This window comes from Argiope bruennichi, chromosome 6 (genome assembly GCF_947563725.1).
Source record: "Argiope bruennichi chromosome 6, qqArgBrue1.1, whole genome shotgun sequence".
Taxonomy (NCBI): domain Eukaryota; kingdom Metazoa; phylum Arthropoda; class Arachnida; order Araneae; family Araneidae; genus Argiope; species Argiope bruennichi.
In genome coordinates this window covers 53579563-53597888 of record NC_079156.1, presented here as the reverse complement: position 1 = coordinate 53597888, position 18326 = coordinate 53579563, and the positions used below count along the sequence as shown (strand labels likewise).

General features: G+C 28.8%; 1 protein-coding gene across 2 annotated transcripts in view; it reads left to right on the top strand.

Annotated features, from left to right (window-relative positions):
* Positions 1-14540: 14540 nt before the first annotated feature.
* The window catches only part of LOC129972343 (tyrosine aminotransferase-like), a 34821-nt gene continuing 31035 nt past the window's right edge, over positions 14541-18326 (top strand). The window contains exons 1-2 of one of the 2 annotated variants that reach the window (XM_056086447.1): positions 14541-14721; positions 16119-16815. In XM_056086447.1, the coding sequence (XP_055942422.1) occupies positions 16626-16815 (190 nt within the window). In that variant the 5' untranslated portion in view covers positions 14541-14721; positions 16119-16625. Of the gene's footprint in view, positions 14755-16118; positions 16816-18326 lie in introns of both variants that reach the window. The other variant, XM_056086446.1, reaches the window with a different exon arrangement.

The window sequence follows — 18326 nt, the reverse complement described above, 5'->3', positions numbered from 1 at the left end:
CCAAATGGCAATAAATAAATAAAAACGAATGATGATAATATTACAGATGAATTTACTATAAAACATATAATTAACGAAATCATGTCCTTACTGCACAAATTATTTTTAATATAGAAAATAGCAAAACACCTTGAAATAAATGTCTATCTTTATTGATAGACATTTATTTCAAGTCCCTTCAACCTAACTTTTAATCAGACACTATTTTTATTTAGACAAACCTTATCAACAACAAAGCACGAAAATAATAATAATAATAATAATATTCACTCATCATTGATTTTTAACTCTTTTGCCCACCAGATGGCGCCCCACAATATTACCGTATTTCTGGTTATCGTCTGATCCGTTAAGATGATTCTTTATGCATTTTATTTAGAATGACATATTTCTTTTAGAAGGCCACGTGTATCCGATATAAAGTCCTTGAATTAAGTAGAATTAATCTGTAATAGGTTTTTTTGCGCTTATCTGTTTTAAACTACCTGTTGGAAGAAGATGATATCTGAAAATATAGAAGGACTCGCATCTATTAAATTAGCAACTTGACTTCGTTATTGATTTTTATTTGGCGGCCTTTTTTTGTTTAGTATTAACATGTTAGTGACTAAAACCGAACCTGGTTTAAGAGTGAACTTCTCTAAATTTTCTCAGAAAAAATTAAAATACCGAAATTTAATCTTCTATCGTCACAAATTAATAGGATTCTCAATCCAAGCGCTCGGGCTTGAGATAAAACCGGAGTGGTTTTTATTATTATTATTATTATTCTAATGGGTTTAAGTGCTGTGGAGTCTTCCAAATTATCTTTCTGTTTGATTTTATGTTTATTAATTTTTGATTATTTTACTTTAACTGAAAATACTAGATTTATCGCATTTAATTTTTCGCACTTTTTATATAATATATTTGTAGAAATTTATGTCTATTTATTAATTTTTCTATAATTTTTGAATGTTTTGAGTAAATAAACAAAACCAGAGAAATTAAAAATAATAATAATTAATGTCATTTTATTCGCGGCAATTTAAAACGCGGGCAAATAAAAATAAACCATTCGCGGCAAAATAAAAATAAACCATAAGATATGGAATTTAGTAAAGATATTTAAAAAAATATTTCACATAGGAGTAATCATGAAAAACGTTTACTAGAGAGCAAATGCAATTTTTTGAAAATATTAATAAAGACTTGCGATGTTTTACCCTGAGTAAACGCTTTCATCATATCGCTTTCTTTTTTTTCTCTGAATAATACTTATTTTATTAAATTTATGGATCCATATATTATTATAATTATTTTCAGCAATTATATCCTAAAGTACGAGATTAAAATGGAATTCAAATGTATACATTTACCATTTTGTATTACTCTCTCATGTACCAAATAGATAAAAAATATTTACACGTTTTAGATATCAATAAATTCGAAATTTTTTAGAACCATTTGTGAATATTGTAATTCAAATAAATAATAAAAAAAAAATAAGAAGAAGAAAAACAAATGAAAAATGAAAAAATTCTGCGAATTTCAAGAAGTTTGTTTACAAGAATTTTGTCAATCTGTTTAACGCTGGTATATGAATGCGATCAACCGAAATCGCAAATGGATTAGATACATGGGATATGGTTTGATTATGATTATTATAGATATGTGTTAACTTTTGAAACATATCTGTCATTGGAATAGCTGCGCCTTTATTCGTCTATGAGTATTTATGTGTTCCGGATTACTCAATAAAGACAACAAGCTATATGGATGAATTTTAAGCAAGTTATTGCAAACTCAGATTGTAGATCTGTTTTAAATAAATTTAAATAAATTTCAATTTGTTTTCTTGTTTTTTTGTGTGTTTATTAAAGAAATATCTAAAAAACAGCATATAAAAAATGCATTCGATGTCTCTTGTAGCAATTACGTTAGCTTGGGCCCAAAATGATAATTGCAATACTGCCTTAAAATTAATCATTCTGCAGATCAGTATTGCCTTAAAGTTAATACAGTTCTATTGGAAATACAAGGATCTAAGAAAAAACAGACAATATGACGGCATTTGTATTATTCATTCGTTTTAATTAGAAAAATACACTCAGTGCACTGAATTGAAAAAAAAAATCCAAGCATATTTAAATTTTTTTTCCTTTAAAAATTTATTGAGATTAACATAATTTTTTGGTTATTATTCGCTGGATATGCTGCATTTGAATAATGCGCATCAAAAGATTCGGCATTTTATTGGAACGATCTTAAAATTTTCGTTTCTTTGGCGAAGCGATGGTGCACTCACGCGTTCCTCCTTTTCTCACATTTTGAGAAATCACTCCTTCAATATGTGTTCCACATCCTCATCCTTGCCACATTACTTGCGGCTGCACGTCAAAATGTCATTCTTCCAGACTGCGGCTTCATTATCACTCCTATATATCAGCAATACATTAAGTAATATTTGGAAAATATTCAAATGTTTTTTTTTTCAAATTTTTAATAGTATTATTAATGGATATTGAACTAAAAATAATGGAAGATTCATATCTTTGATATAATGTAAAAGAAAAATGTGTATATGTATGTGGGTCTGTTTCTGTGCTACTAAAAGTACCAAATTATCGAATTTAGTGCGGATATTTTTGGAAAATGGACACATGCTTATTGGAAAAGGCATATATTATTTGAAATGACAATTTGAATTCTAACTATTTGAATAAGTTTGTATTCTGATAACATTTATATTTTAATAATAGTTACTTTTATTTTGTGTGTGGTTAAATTGTATTTGTTATTATTTTTATATTATACTATTTATTTGGCAACAGTTTTATCTCTGATGTCACTGAATTTGTCTTTCTGTGGATGGCAACGTTGTTGGAAAAGAATTCTGTAACCAAGGCCGTACTGTGCTGTATGCATATTATTCTGTCTTCTATCTTTTATTCCAAAGTGACTACTAACTAGTTAAAAATTAAATGAGAGTTTGTCGCTTTTTGCGCAGTCACTGTAAAAAATAATAACATTCAAAGCTGAATTTTACACTGTTTTAAAACATAAAAAAATTGTCTTTCAATGATACCAGTTCATTCGATATATATATATATATAACCAATCTATAGTAAGAAATAATTTGAAAACGAAACTAATATGAAAACGAAACAAAAACAAAACAGTTTCGAAATCACAACTAAAAATTATTACCTATTCAAACTAAAACCAAAAAAGAACTTCATAGTATTTAGAGAGCCCAACTGCAGCTACTTCTAAAACACAGATGAATTGATACAAAAGTATTAAAATCAAGTTAATAGGAAAATCAAAAAAAACCAAATAAAAATTGAACCAAAATATATATATATAAAAAAAAAGAATCCGGCCTGAAGACTTTTTCAAGGGTCACCCTCAGGCAGGGATTCAAAGTCGGTTTTCGGGTCACGAGGAATCATTATTAGACTAATGTCTGCATTTTCTCACAAAAAAAATCCCTTTCTTTGAATCCCTGCCTGAGGGTGACCCTTGAAAAAGTCAAATATATATATAAATATATATATATTTGGTTCAATTTTTATTTGGTTTTTTTTATTTTACTATTAACTTGATTTTAATACTCTTTCAATGTTTCATCAAATATTTAATTGCATGATTTTCTTTCATTTTTATAAGTTAGGAGGGAAGATTTTGCTTACTATCTGCGCAGTTTATATGAATAATTAGAAGGTGAAATTACATCACCACGAAAGGCAACATGCAAATTGAAATGGATTACCGATAAAGTTTGTAATGGCCTTACGATGCCATGAGAGGTCATTAGAAAGGTTTTTGTACACAATAAATAGAAGAGGTGTAGAGCTATTAAAATCTTCCGTCTTTAATACCTTTAACAATTTGATGTTTAAAATTATATTATTGGAGAATTATGACATCGTTATTGAAAAAAGATTTGATTGCAATTAAACTCAATTAATATATCCGAAGTATCAACTGGTCACTAAAGGCGGCTAGTTTATTAATAATTTCTTTACATCTGTAATTATTGACTAAATAATACGGAATTAATTAAAGGAATTTGACGTAAATAAATCTCTGAAAACTGCCTTTACATTTATTCCAAAACGTGAAAAGGCAGAATTTATTTATTTTCCATTGAAGTAACTATCATGAAACTAAAATATGCGTTGTTAACAATTTCAGCCCCGTTACTAAAATGACCAAGCAAACACTTTAAATAGCACCTAACAGCCTTTAAATCTTTCAAGAATTTACTCACTAGAAAGATAATGCACAAAATTTGCATTTTCACCCTGAATCATCACCATATATATATGTATACATATGAAGAACTAATGTTGGCAAAATTCTATTTGAACCGAATCACGACATTCAACTGATAGAATCGAAAGAGACGTGAAGTCATCTGAGTAAGTATTATTGCAGTTTATAGTAGGTCACTTTGTAACGTCTGTTGTATTTAATAAAGTAATGCCTAGTAGCAATTAGGGATTGCAATACCGGACCAAAATTTCAATACCGGTATTAAGTATTTTTTAGATCTTAATACCGGGATGCCGGTATTAATACCGGTATTAGAAATTTTAGAAAAAGAAAGAAAACACAGGTGTTTCTTTGTTTTATTTGCCAGTTTTATAAGAGAGTGTAAATATCACAAAAAATAATATGAAACTTATAAATTATAACAGTATATAAAGAATCACAAAAAAGTAAAGGAACAACTTATTTATTTAAATCACAAAAAAGTGTAAATATCACTATTCAGTCTGTGGTACTATTACAAATTTTTGAAATGTGATCTTAAAAAACATGATGCATCATCAATTGTACTGTCATTAAAGCTGAAAAGTAATTTCGTGTAAAAATTACCAGCTGTCGAAAACGCTCTTTCGGCATCTACGCTAGTTGGTGATACTATTAGCAATACGCATTATACTTTTTTCAAGTATTTACCTCTAAATCCCTCATCTTCAAATAAATCGATTTCTCGTCGGATGGTTTTGGATATAGCTGATTTCTGTATTGTATTTTGGTTCGTTGAATTTTTTTTTTTATTTATCGCTAATTCTAATTTTTGCTCCAGAGACAGTTCCTTTTCACTATCGACATTAGTGTCATCATAATCTTCGATAACTGAGCCGAATTCTTCTGAATGTGGATAGGTTTGTGGGTAAAAAATTGTAAGAAAATTTACTATAAACTTAATCAGATTTGAATTGATTATTTTCTTTCCTTCTTTTTCATTTTCATTTTTAAAATCATTATAATTATGTAAATACCATAAGACATTTTCTATTTCGGTATGCCTTTCTTCTGTGCGATTTTTTAATGTAATATATAATTCTTCAGATAGTGATGTGTGCTGTTATTTCATGATTGCAACATGAAATTTATTGTTGCATTGGCTGTTAATAAATTAAAATCTCTCCGACATAATGCTCAATAGTCAGTTTTATTGGAAGTAGAGCTGATATTGTTCTGGATATTAAGTCGAATTCACTGTCTGAAAAATTAATTTACAGGTTTAAGTCGATTATTGCTTTTTGGATTGGACTTCTAAATTTCAAAAACCGTTCCCTCATCAGGAGTAAACTGTTCCAAGGGTCTTAGAATCTATTATTAACATATATTCTGTTTTATTTTCAGTTAGTATATATTTTTATAATATGGCATTTTTTGTAGGGGAAAGTTTAAATATCTTAACAATTTTTCGAACTTTATAAATTATAGGAAGCAATTCTTGAAGGGTTAATATTTCATCCTCATTAGCAATATCAACTTCCACAATTACATTGTCATTATCTTCATTGTCAATATCACTCTCACTCTTACTCTCTTCAATGTCGGAATTCGAAGTTTCTATAAACACAATATTTGGATTCTTCTGTTCTTTATTTTTTTGGTTTAATACATCTATTACTCCTAATTGAATTCCATAAGAATAGCAGAATTGCTGATTGGCACCAATCAACTTTCCAAATTTTTTCATAATTGTTGCTACATCAGTCGTTATGGATACAATATTTTCTTTCAGGTATAATCCATGTTTCGCTAATTTAGATTTAAGCAATTAATTAAGCCATTAATTAGCTAATTAATTTTGCTAGTTAGGGAGACATAAAAACAAAAACGTATACTATTTTGCTATGTTGGCGATCCCTGAACATATAGTGGAGACAATTTAAAAAATTTCTAGTAAATATCGAAAAACCGGTATTTAAACTTGTGAATACCGGTATTACGAAATTGTAAAATGGCTCAAAATACCGGTATTCGGTATCCCGGTATACCGGTATTGCAATCCCTAGTAGCAATCTGTTGTATATAAAAATACAATAGTAGCAATTTGTCACACCTAATAATGACAAAAATTAGAAAAATAGAATGTTGCCATTTCATTACCACGCCAATTCCTAAATCTTATTTTCTGTCATTTTTGATTATTTATTCTGTACGGATTAACTCACCTAGCAGTCGTCTTATTTCTTTAGGTAAATTCTGTGTGGAGATATTCAGAATATCCGTGTTGAAACAAGCCTTTATTTGTCAGATACATCAACAAAATAATGAAATCATAGCAATATTCCCGAAAATGAAACAATTATTAACCGAATGACAGTATTGTCTGGTATTGGATAAACTTATAGACAGAGAATGAAATACAAAAATCGGGCAGGAAGACGAATCACAACTCAAGACTATTTGTTACACATGTGACTTTTCAGTTACTAATCAACGGGAATTTTTACTGATATCTCAGTTACCATATGGTCCGGCCCTTGCATGAATGGAAATTTTTCTGAGCGACCGAAGAGGGCTGCGGTGGCCTTGTGGTAAGGTCTCGGCTTGTGAGCCGTAAGGTTTCAGGTTCGAGACCCGATTTCACCGAAGAACCGTCGTGTAAGGGGGTCTGTTACACGTTAAGTCCGTAATGTCAAACGTCCTCCCGCTGGTGTGGTGTGGAGAGGGAGGTGCCAGCTCAGGTGTCGTCCTCGTCATCTGACCGCGGTTCGAAATTACGAGGTGCGCCCCGAAATAGCCCTATTGTTGCTTTACAACGGGACGTTAATATAACTGAAACTAAACTAATCTGAGCGACTGAAGACTTAATATGCTTTGGAAACAGTTTCAAGATGTCCCACCTTATAATGTCTGTGAAGAATTGGTCCAACGGATTTACTCAAGGAATTAATGTTGGATCATGAAAAAATAATACTTGTTATGCAAGGAGAGAAATGGAATATTGATTGATATTCCAAATAACCGAAAGATATATATAACCAACCAAATTTTGCACAACTATTCTTTATTAGAAGAGAAAGAATGTCGTCAACTTTTCAAAGGGCAGAAATGTGACTAAAATACAAGGGCAGTCAATCAAGTGGTTTAATAAAAAGTAGGATAGTGTGTATTATAATAATTTATACATACTTAGATTCTACATTAAACATATTATTTCCTTGAAAGTATTTAAATTCCGAGCATCACCGAATATATCAACTAATATTATTTATTATACGAGAAAGGCCTGCTGAAGGTAGCAAACACAAATTCTTGGAAACGTATCTCGGATCAACCTGAAACCGGCATATTTAATATACATAGATATTTATTTCTAAAAACTTATCAACCGTTTTCTTCTTTTGTCTTCAAAGAACAGATTTTTCAAATTAGTGTACTAAAATATATAAAAATTAATAATTCTTTAATCATACGTTTTCACTTATTAAGCGGAAATACATACGGGAGGGAATGAGGATTTATTATTTTCGTATATTTAGACTCTGCGTAAAAGTTCTTCAGAAGATCTGAGGTATTTCACAAGGTTCTTGGAAAAATTCATTTGATATTATATATGCTAATCCGAGTACGCAGAAAAAATAAATAGGATCTTAAATCCAATTTTCATGGCAAGCTAGATCACAATATTTCATTGGCAAAAAGCTTCAGAAGAAAGTCCTGGAAAACTATTTTTCTAGTTGTTTCATAATCTGATAAATCAGATTATCCTCTGTCAAATTCTAGACTCTTCTTTATATCGTAATCGAGTTACTGTTTTATCAAAACTTGTAATGATAAACAGGTAATAGAAATAAATTATTTGGAACGAATACGCAATTTTTTCATTTTCTTCGACATTCAATGAGAAATTTTATTTTAATTTTTATTTTCATTGACAAAAAATAATTTTTACAAGAAAATTAATTTTATCTTAGAAATTTTTGAAATGCATTGTATAATTAAATAATGAATAACATTATAAAACTTGTTTTTGCTCTGCAATTTTTGCTATAACTATGTTACGGAGTCTTTGAGGATGACACGGTATCAAAAATAATAGATGTAATAAAATTTCTTTTGGAAATTCATATTTATTAATTTAATAAAAGTAAAATATTTTCATTTTAAATAATTTCCACTTTTTCGTCTTTAATATATGATTCATTATTAAAAATACTATATATATATATATATATATATATATATATATATATATATATATATATATATATATATATATATATATATATATATATATATATATATATATATAATATATATATATAATGATATTTTAAACTCTTAATTTAAACCAAATTAACTTCCAAAGCTTTATCTTAATTTAGCACATAGTAAGTTCATTCTCTTATTTCCTGATCTAATTCCACTTTCGGTTTAATTCTTTTGTAAAAATAATGCGCCACCAGTACTAGTTTCAAATGAAAGTGATACTTCCGTTGCCCTAGTCAAAGGTCAACACACGTGGATCACGTGGACGGAAATCCCATGTTATATAAGACTAGTAATCATTTGTTTCGTCCATTCTTCCCTTCTTCTCTTCTATATATATATATATATATATATATATATATATATACCAGATCATGAACGTACCTAATTTTTATTTTTATTTTTATTTAATTTCTATTTTAGCTTATTTATCTTTATTTCATTATTAATTTATATCTTTCTTAATTTACTTATTAATTTATATCCTTTCTTTCTAATAATTTTTATTTCATTTTACTTTATTTAGTATTTAATGTTTTGTGTATTATGGATGCTACTTGTGGGTCTATTGTATCAGCACTCTTTTTGATGTCTAATGACGCAAACTAAAAGATATATTTTTTAACTCCATTTTGCTTTACAGATTTCGCTGTCTTATTTTATTACAAATTAAGAAATCTTCAACAGTTCTTTTCTCAAATTCAGTATCAGGCAATGTCTTCATTGTATAATCAAAATTTAATTAATATTATTTATTATCGATATGCATTGAAATTATGTATTGCTGGCAAGAATACATAATTTTGCGATGTTTCAAATCTGAAACGTATTTGAAAAAAAAATCAATTATAATCCGTGCAAAACTCAAACAAATCACATTAAATAAAGTCTATAATAAGATTTTCAAATTGTTTAAAAGCGTTTGAAGGCAGAGGGTACAATATATTAGAGTAGTAATATGATTGTTTCTTTCTTATACCATCTATTTATCCGAAATACTAAAATTTTCTCAAGCGCTAAAATTATTAACAGTACGTTTAATAAGACTTTTAATATTTTAATTTGCTTTAGTAGAATTAGAACATAAAATGATGTGAATTGTATAAAGATATCATTAAGAATTTATAATATTTTTCCCACGTAGTTAGTCTCATGATAAGGAAGATAGGTTTACGGATATATTAATGGCTGCTAATTGGATGCAGCATTGGCATTAGCAACAAATTTGGCGAATATTTGGGAATCTCGGCGACAAAAATATATCACCCCAGAGTATTTATGAAATTTGGCGATAGTTTATATAAGACTCGAGTTCCAATGTTTGTTTTAGAACATTTAAAATCCCGTACAGGCAGTAGTTAGTAATAGGGGAATCAATTGAGTTGAGAGATGTTGGTATTTGAGTGAGGTTCCTTTGGAGTATTGACCTTCTAATAATTCTTCCCCTGCGCTTTGTGTTGTAGTTCATTATATATTTTCTGCATTTGAGCTGTTGTTTTCTCTACATTTCTTCTGTTTCTTACTACTGTTAATTCGATTTTTTTTTTGTAGAATACAGTGTTTTTATTCGCTGTTTGACGTATTGTACCCATAGATGGATTCTGGATTTTTCCGTAATGCTATCTTAGAGATTTTCATCCACGAATGGGGCAGCTTTTAGGACTTTATTGTATTATTCAATGTATCCAAACAATTTCTCGATTTTCGTTAGGAAATCGAGGAAAATAATATGGTATTAATGCGTGGCCATTATCAAATTGAGTAATACAAGGATGCATTGGCAAATAACATAAATTTCTCATGATTACCATGAAAATTTCGTTCCATGAATTTGTTAAAAACATAGAATGGTCACAAAACAGCCTGTATACGGGGTTTGATTTCATTCCTTATACAGACAATGAAAGACAAGGGAAGATATATTCCACGCAAAAAAAGTAAATGATAGATTTTGGCGCTGAGAGAAACGAAAACATGTAGAAGATATCGCAGAAAATAAATAATGTAAAATTTCGTGGGTTCTTTCATTTTATTACATCATTACCTTTAGTTGCATATTCTTCCTTAAAGAATTAGTTTTGTTATTTTAATTCAATAAAATAATTTTTTTTGATTAAATCAGTAAAAAATAATTTTTTTTTCTTCGCAGGCATTTAAATTACTGGACAACTCGTATTATTTTCTTAATTTTGGAAAGAAAACATATGTCCATCTGAAAAGCTGCATGTAACCATGTGTGAATGACGAATTCATCAACAATTTATGCATTTCCTGTTCTTTTTTTATACCGTATTAAATTGTATATAATTTGCTACAAAAATGGATCTAAAGCGAACTCGCTACATTGTTGTTTATTTTGTTATAATTTTATTTTGGAAAAATGCGCCACCAGAAATTTTTGGTAATGTTTTACAAAAAAAAAGCATTGTTAAAGGCGTATTTCAATAATGATATTTATGTATATTAAACAAAAAAATTAAAAGAAAACAAGCAGATTTTTCCAAAAGAACTAAAGACTAAATTAAGAAACACCGTGTTTAAAAGAAATATTTAATTCCTCTGAGTACTGATAGATGGCAGCACAAATGTTTCGAGTAAACTACAATTCTTTCAGATTTTTCTGTAAATTTTTTTTTTTTTTTTTTTTTTGCATAAAAAGCAATAAATATTTTTACAAGAATATGTAAAATATTTCAGAAACGTAATATAATGTGTTCCAAGTAGATCGATATTAATTTATCATCTGCCACCGATATTTAATAAATCCATATTCATCTAAAATAAATTTATTGGTTATATATTAATAGATCTATCTGCCTTTGGTTTTATTTAAGATGAATGTTAAAAAAAAATGTAATTCTATAGCTTAAGTTTTTTGTTGTTACAAAATTTGTTTAGTTTTACATTCTAATATATAATAATATGAATTTTCTTTCTTTTTTTACTGAAAAAAAATGAAAAAGTTCTCATTTTCTTTGTGTGTGTTTAATTTATCAAAATGGCTTGTCGAATTATTTTTATATAGTATGCATTAGAATTATTTTTATTTCAATTTTCCCCATTTTTACAAAAAATAGTATAGAAATTTTTTAGCACTTTCTTGTGACTAAAGTTTATCCGTTTCCAGTTTATATACTTCAAGCACTCTGTTATAAATTGCAATATTTTATAAATTATTCGGCATTTCTCGCATTCTATATCTTTTAAAGTCTATTCGAAGAACAACTCAAGTACTTGGTAATCGGTAATACAGAGAGACAGTATATAATTGCACAATAACCTTGTGATATTGTCTGCACAGAATATTGTTACGGAATTTAAGGGGGTTCGTTTGGATAGTGGGAGTAATATGGTGTGAAGAACGCTCAATCACCAGTAGAAAATAAAACAACGACATTTATTTACACGAAGACACACAGGACAGCACAAAGACGACAACTATATACAGCACAGAAGACGATTATCTTCAGCCGAGACGTGCAGCATACAACAGATTCTACTGCAGACAGTAGCACACAACTTAGTTCAGCACTAGCTTCACTCCGTCGCTGCTCCGCTTATCTCTGGAAGGCCAGTTGTTTACGATCAGTTCCGATTACAACAACTCCACTGGTCCACGACCACTCTTCTCTGTCGCTTCCAACTACTCAATTCACCACTGATTCACAACTACTCGGCAGCGGCAGGACTGCTTCCTTTTATAGGCATCAGGAGGCGGGGCTAGAAGCCTCTCAACCAATCAGGAACGTTCGAGGCGTACTGGAAGGATCGGGAAAATTCTCGATGTTTCGGGTATAATCTATTTTGGTGCCAAAGTCGCCAAATTCTTCACCAAGTCGCCAAATGGTCGCCAAGCTCTAGGACCTCTTATGGAACCAGCTATGCTGGGAAACCGCATCACAGGTTCGTAACAATATGCTATGGTGAATGTAATAAACTAGTGATTATGTATAATCACATGTAAATATGCATTATCACCAGTTTTAATTATATTAACCATAAATTATATATTGAACTACTTTAATATTTTTAAAAAATTTTGTTTCGGTAAGCTAAGCCTAAATTCAGAACAAAGTATGATAATAAGAATGTCAATTGTTAGTTGATTTAAGAGTAATTACAGAGAGTATAAATTATATGTTTGATACAGCTCTTTTTTAACTATCTTACAAGAATAATGCAAGGTTTCATAATCTATTTTATTATTTACCCGCTGATTTAACGACGTTGTTTGAAATGAAGATATTTTCATATTTTTAAACTTGTAGAGGGATGAGAGTCTTTATATCTTCATTGTGAAATAGATGTAAATAATAGATTCAAGCATGGTGAATTAGTAAATTTTATATATTTTTTTCATATTTTAGTTGCTTTTTTATTAACTTAACTTAATATTTAAAATTCTGACAGAAACATGTTTATCCAAGTTTTCCGTGATATCAAAATCCAGCGTAAAATCAGGTACTCTGTTTAAAAATGCTTACATCAGAGCAAAATAATAATTTTAGAATCCTTCTTTAATTTATTATTTAGTTTTTGTATTTCAGATCTTTCACTACAGCAGTAGCACAAAGATTGCTGACATGCCTGAATAGAAATATTTTAATCTTCATATTAGAGTTTGTTTTTCTACTTTCTCGTCTAAAAAAAAGAAAGTCTTGTAATTACTAAAAATTATGACTTTCATATTAGATTTAATCCTCCCATTTCGAGCCTTCTAAGATCGGAAGAAACATTTTTTGAAACTATATCTCGATAGTCAACACAACGGTTCTAAATGACATCAAGCCAAAAAAGTGAAATTAAATGTGCAGTTTTTTTTACATCGAATTATTGATTTTCTTCAAATTTTGAACAAAACTCTCTACTGGAAAATCTATTGGCTTGCAGGTGCAAGAAATAACTCAAATACGAATTACAGAGAATTATTATTGCTATTTGATTATTTTTTATAAACGCGATTATTAAAAAAACTCAATAAACTAAACAAATGAAAATTGATATCTAGATAATTGATAATGGATCTAGATTCCAATTAATTTCGATTTCTTGTAAACTTTCAATTTAATTTGTTAAGAGAAGATTTCTAAAAAGATATACTTTCTTTTTTTACCAAGAGTTTTAAAATAAATACTCTACTCCTGAATACCATAACCTTCAAATTTTGAATAAAACTGTCTACAGTAATCTCTATTCGCGTGCAAGTGAAAGTGATTATAGAGAACAAAATCCATAAACGGATAGATTGCTATTTGTTTATGCATACCTGAACATGATTATTAAAAAATGTTCAATAAACTAAACAAATGAAAATTGATATCTAGATAATTGATAATGGATCTAGATTCCAATTAATTTCGATTTCTTGTAAACTTTCAATTTAATTTGTTAAGAGAAGAGTTCTGAAATAAATATTCAGTTTTCTCAATTCAATTCTTACGAAGTTCATCACAAAAACAAAGTTTTTGTGAAAGAAAGAAGAGAAAGAATATTCTGTCTAGTTGTTTAGCATTTTCAAGTAGTTTAACTGTCTACAAAACATACTCTGACTTTTAATGTTAGGAAAAATTGTGATCCAGAAAAGAGGCACTTTCTTGTAGAATATGAACTTGGTATCTGGTGTACCTGTACCACAATCAGACTTGTGTCGCCTGATGAATGTGACAGTGACAGTGGACATCGTAATTCTGAATTACAGCCTAATGCAATAGCAATGACGCCAGTTGGAAAGGTGAAGATATGCAAGCCTTGTCAATCTTGATCTTCTTATAGATCCAAAAGTAATATCATTCCTAGAAACTTTAAATCCTCACCTGAAGTAAAGTCGTGTTTATGGTCAATCGAAGATGTCAATTCCAATTCTGTGACGTAGGTGCAGCGTCATCAAAAAGAAATTTAAAAAGAGAAAAGAAAAGAAGGGAAAGCGTTTCTAGATCCCTTAAATCCTAATCACGTGTCACTCGACCCTCAGAGCAACCTTGTGGCTTAGTTAAATCTGCCGCAGGGTTAACCTATATAAACATCTCAACTTCACTCGTACCGGACAATTCGAACGTGAGTTGTTTCGAACTTGGAACGGCTGTGGAATTTTAGAATTTTCTGGAAATTGTTGAAACACGAGAGCTGTATCGTTTCAATTTCTGTTCACTTCATTTGCAACTTCTGGTATAGAGGTTCGGCGAAAAAGTGCTGAAATTCGTGTATTTGGGTGAAGTAAGAGAAATTCTTCAATTGCGCTCTTTACCAGTGAGTTAAAATAACATTTTTGAATTTTGTTTTGTGTTTATATGAACGTACTTAGAGCCAAATACATGTTTAATAATAAATGTAAAATTTTCCTTTAAAGAATTAAAGCTATTTTCTGATCTACCATAAGTAAAATCTTCGGAACTTTGATTCATAAACTTGTGATAATTCTAGTAAATATCATATCTTAACAAGTCACAATTATTATTAAATTGACTAAAAAATATTTTTAGTAGGAAATTTGATTTTTTTTAAAGATTTATGTCATTCTTTTTGTTGAAATTCTTATTTGTGAAAATACTGTTAAATTTTCTGAACTTATTACGACTTCCAATGAATTAAGAAATTTCTGTAAAAGCAAATGTTAAAAACAAATCTTACTTTGTGTTTTATCCAGTTTTTGTTTAGAGTATCTTAAGTGTAAAAATAGCTTGGCTGTTAATGTAAATATTTTATCACATTTTTTTTATCAAGATTTTATTAGAATTTCAACAGGATTGTCTTCTTTTATGTGTAAGGATTTTTAAAAAATCATCCAAATCAAATTATTTTTATGAAAGTTAAAAACAGAAATTTTTATCGAATTTCATGACTGTCTGATGGCTTGCTTTATAATACCTCAGGTGTGTTATAGATTTGTTTAGATTTTTTTTAAAGAAATAAAATCTAAATTATTTATAAATTTAAGTTATTTTTTTTAAGTTAGTTTCTCTCTTATGTTGTTTTTTTCTTAAATAAAAAGAAATGTTTCTTTATTGAATTTTATTGAAATAAATGGAATTTTCATTATTCTTTATCTAATTTCTAAAACATTTTTATTGTTATTTTTATTCTCATGGCACTTAAAAAACTTACTTTTGCATTTATATTTTTTACGAAACTTCATGCCATTCTTCTGCGATTTTTCAGAAAACTTTTCTGAAATCTTCTAAAATTATCATTTTTATTCATTATTAAAATCATTTCCATTTCCTTTCGCCTTCCATTTTTGAATTATATCTGTCTTCCTTTTAACTTAGCTTTAGAATTTCTTCTCTCTTATCCATTCTTTAAATTAATTTTGTCATCACTTGTGTGTGTGTTTTTTTAAATTACTTCTTTCTTATTTATTAACATTACTTGAACTTTTTTTTTCCTGCTCATTATTAAAATAATTCTATAGTCTTCAGAATTACTTTTATCTTCTTTCTATTCACTCCTGAAGCTTTTTTCAATTCTGGTACTTGCTGGATCTATTTATAAATATATTTTTCATTAACGGAGTTGTATTTTTATTATGCTCAAAGGGTCATTTTTCTGAATCATTTCTATTAGCCTGTTTTATCTTAGAGGCCATAACTAATTTTAACCGTTCTTTTTCTCAGGTTTCTCCGTTTGGAATTTCTACTGATAAATCTTCGCAGCTTAATGTTTGATTTTTCTTCAAGCCACCGAGATTTCAAACCTCTAGTGTTCAATGCTATGAGCCAGTATTATCTCAACTATAAGCTCTACTGTTTCTTGCATTTTCTCGGAAGAATTAGGACTAACTACTACGTCTGCCAATTTTTTTAATACCACTTTTTCTTTAAAAAAAGTGCGATTTTTGTTACACATTTGAGAATTAAAAAAAAGCCCTTCAGCAACGCACAACATCGTTTGAGAGAACATTCTGAATTCTCAGTCGAAAAAGAATCTTTGGTGAAATTTTAGAACTGTTGAAATTATTATTCACCAACTAAAGCAACCACTCGTCTTCAATCCAATCGAATACAACTAATCAATAATTTATAAGAAAGAAAAAAAATAGAAGCGAGCCTTTTTCCGAGAGAAAAAAAAACTAGCCTGTTCTTTATCAACCGTGTTCGAATTCGAAAAAATAAAAAACTACCATGCCCATCCGAGTATCAGCCACCCTCGCAGATCCCCCTCAGCTGCAACGACAGGAGGGAAGGAACAGAAGAGGATGGAACGTCAGAGCCTCGAATTTTGCAACAGGGACCGTCAATCCTATCAGGGTGGTCATTGAAGATATGAAGTTGGCGCCAAATCCGGAAAAGAAGATGATATCGTTGTCGATAGGTAAGAGACATCAGTTCTTGAAACTATTTACCAATGATTTTCTAAGGACATTTTATAACAACAGAATGGCACACATTCATAATTTTTTTTCACTCGAATAAGATAGTAGACTACATATTTTATAATGTGCAGGCGTATATTTTATATTGTGTAGGCGTATATCAGACAAAGATTTTCCTCAATTTCATAATTTATTCGAAGGCTAAAGTCAAATAAATTTCAGTAAAAAAAATTGCAATACGGTTTAAGAATACAAATAATAACTTTAAAAAAATATTTTTTCTTGGTAATAAATTATTTAAAAATATAAATGATTTATAAATTTATTTTACTTGTAATTTACTAATCATCAACTAAAAGAATTCTTTATAGCTCTATATCTTGTGACATTTAAAGTGATAACAGATTCTGAGAAGCGTTTTGTAGTAATGGTCAAATTAAATGAGTTATTGAAACTTAAAGTTTTTAACTTTAACGCCACTAATTAGGAAAGTCATTATATAGTGATGACTCATAAGATATGATTTATTTCTTAGATCAGAATGTTTTTCATTTTTTAAAAAAAGATTGTTTCATTTTAACTATAGAATAGCAGTAACATTTTAACTGTAGTTCAGAATATAGTTTTATGTTTTATGATTGATTATTACTTTGGTATCTTTACAAAACAACTGAAAACTAATAAGATATGATTTGTTATTGCGAGAGTTTGTACCGGAAAGAAAGATATTCAGAAAGAAAGAATTCAGATTGTGAAAATGCTAAGCAATTTTTTGATATTGTAATAATTTTATGCTATGAGTAGTGGGAAAAGGAAGTATCATGAAATAAACAGCCCCTTCGGTCTAAAATAGTAATCCACTTTCTTCCCCTTTTAGAAGGATTCATAAAGATAAAACGCCAATTTTTTCAAAATAAAAATTACTGGAACCTTTAAATAAAACTGAATCATATACTAATATGCGTTTATATTATATCTATCATACGTAGTTTGTGTCATATTTTTTTTTGGTTCCACGTCTTTTTTTTGTAAAATAAAACACACACACACAAATATTAGGTGCTTTTAAACTAAATGAAAATAAACTATTTCTTTTATTAAAATAATGAGCTGTTTAACGAAAATTTCATGTTGCTGCAATTTAATTATAAACAAAAAACCAGAGTAACTAATTGATGAAAGATGATAATAAATCAAGGATAGTTTTCAGACGAAACAAAAGCAATATAAGTTTTCAAATAATATAAATTATATGAAAACTAAAAGAAAAATCTGTTCAGAATTTAAAAAATATGAGATACATTTAATTACAGTTATAAAAATATATTTAGTTACAGCTACTTGTTATAAATAACTTGCCTATAATTTGATGTAAAAATATCTAATAGAAAGAAAAGATTTCATTGGACTGATGTAAGATTAGCTTATTGCTTGTGATATTGTCCTTGTTAAAGGTTTCTTAAACTTTTTCACCTATCAAGTTAAATTTCACATCACTTAACTTCATACA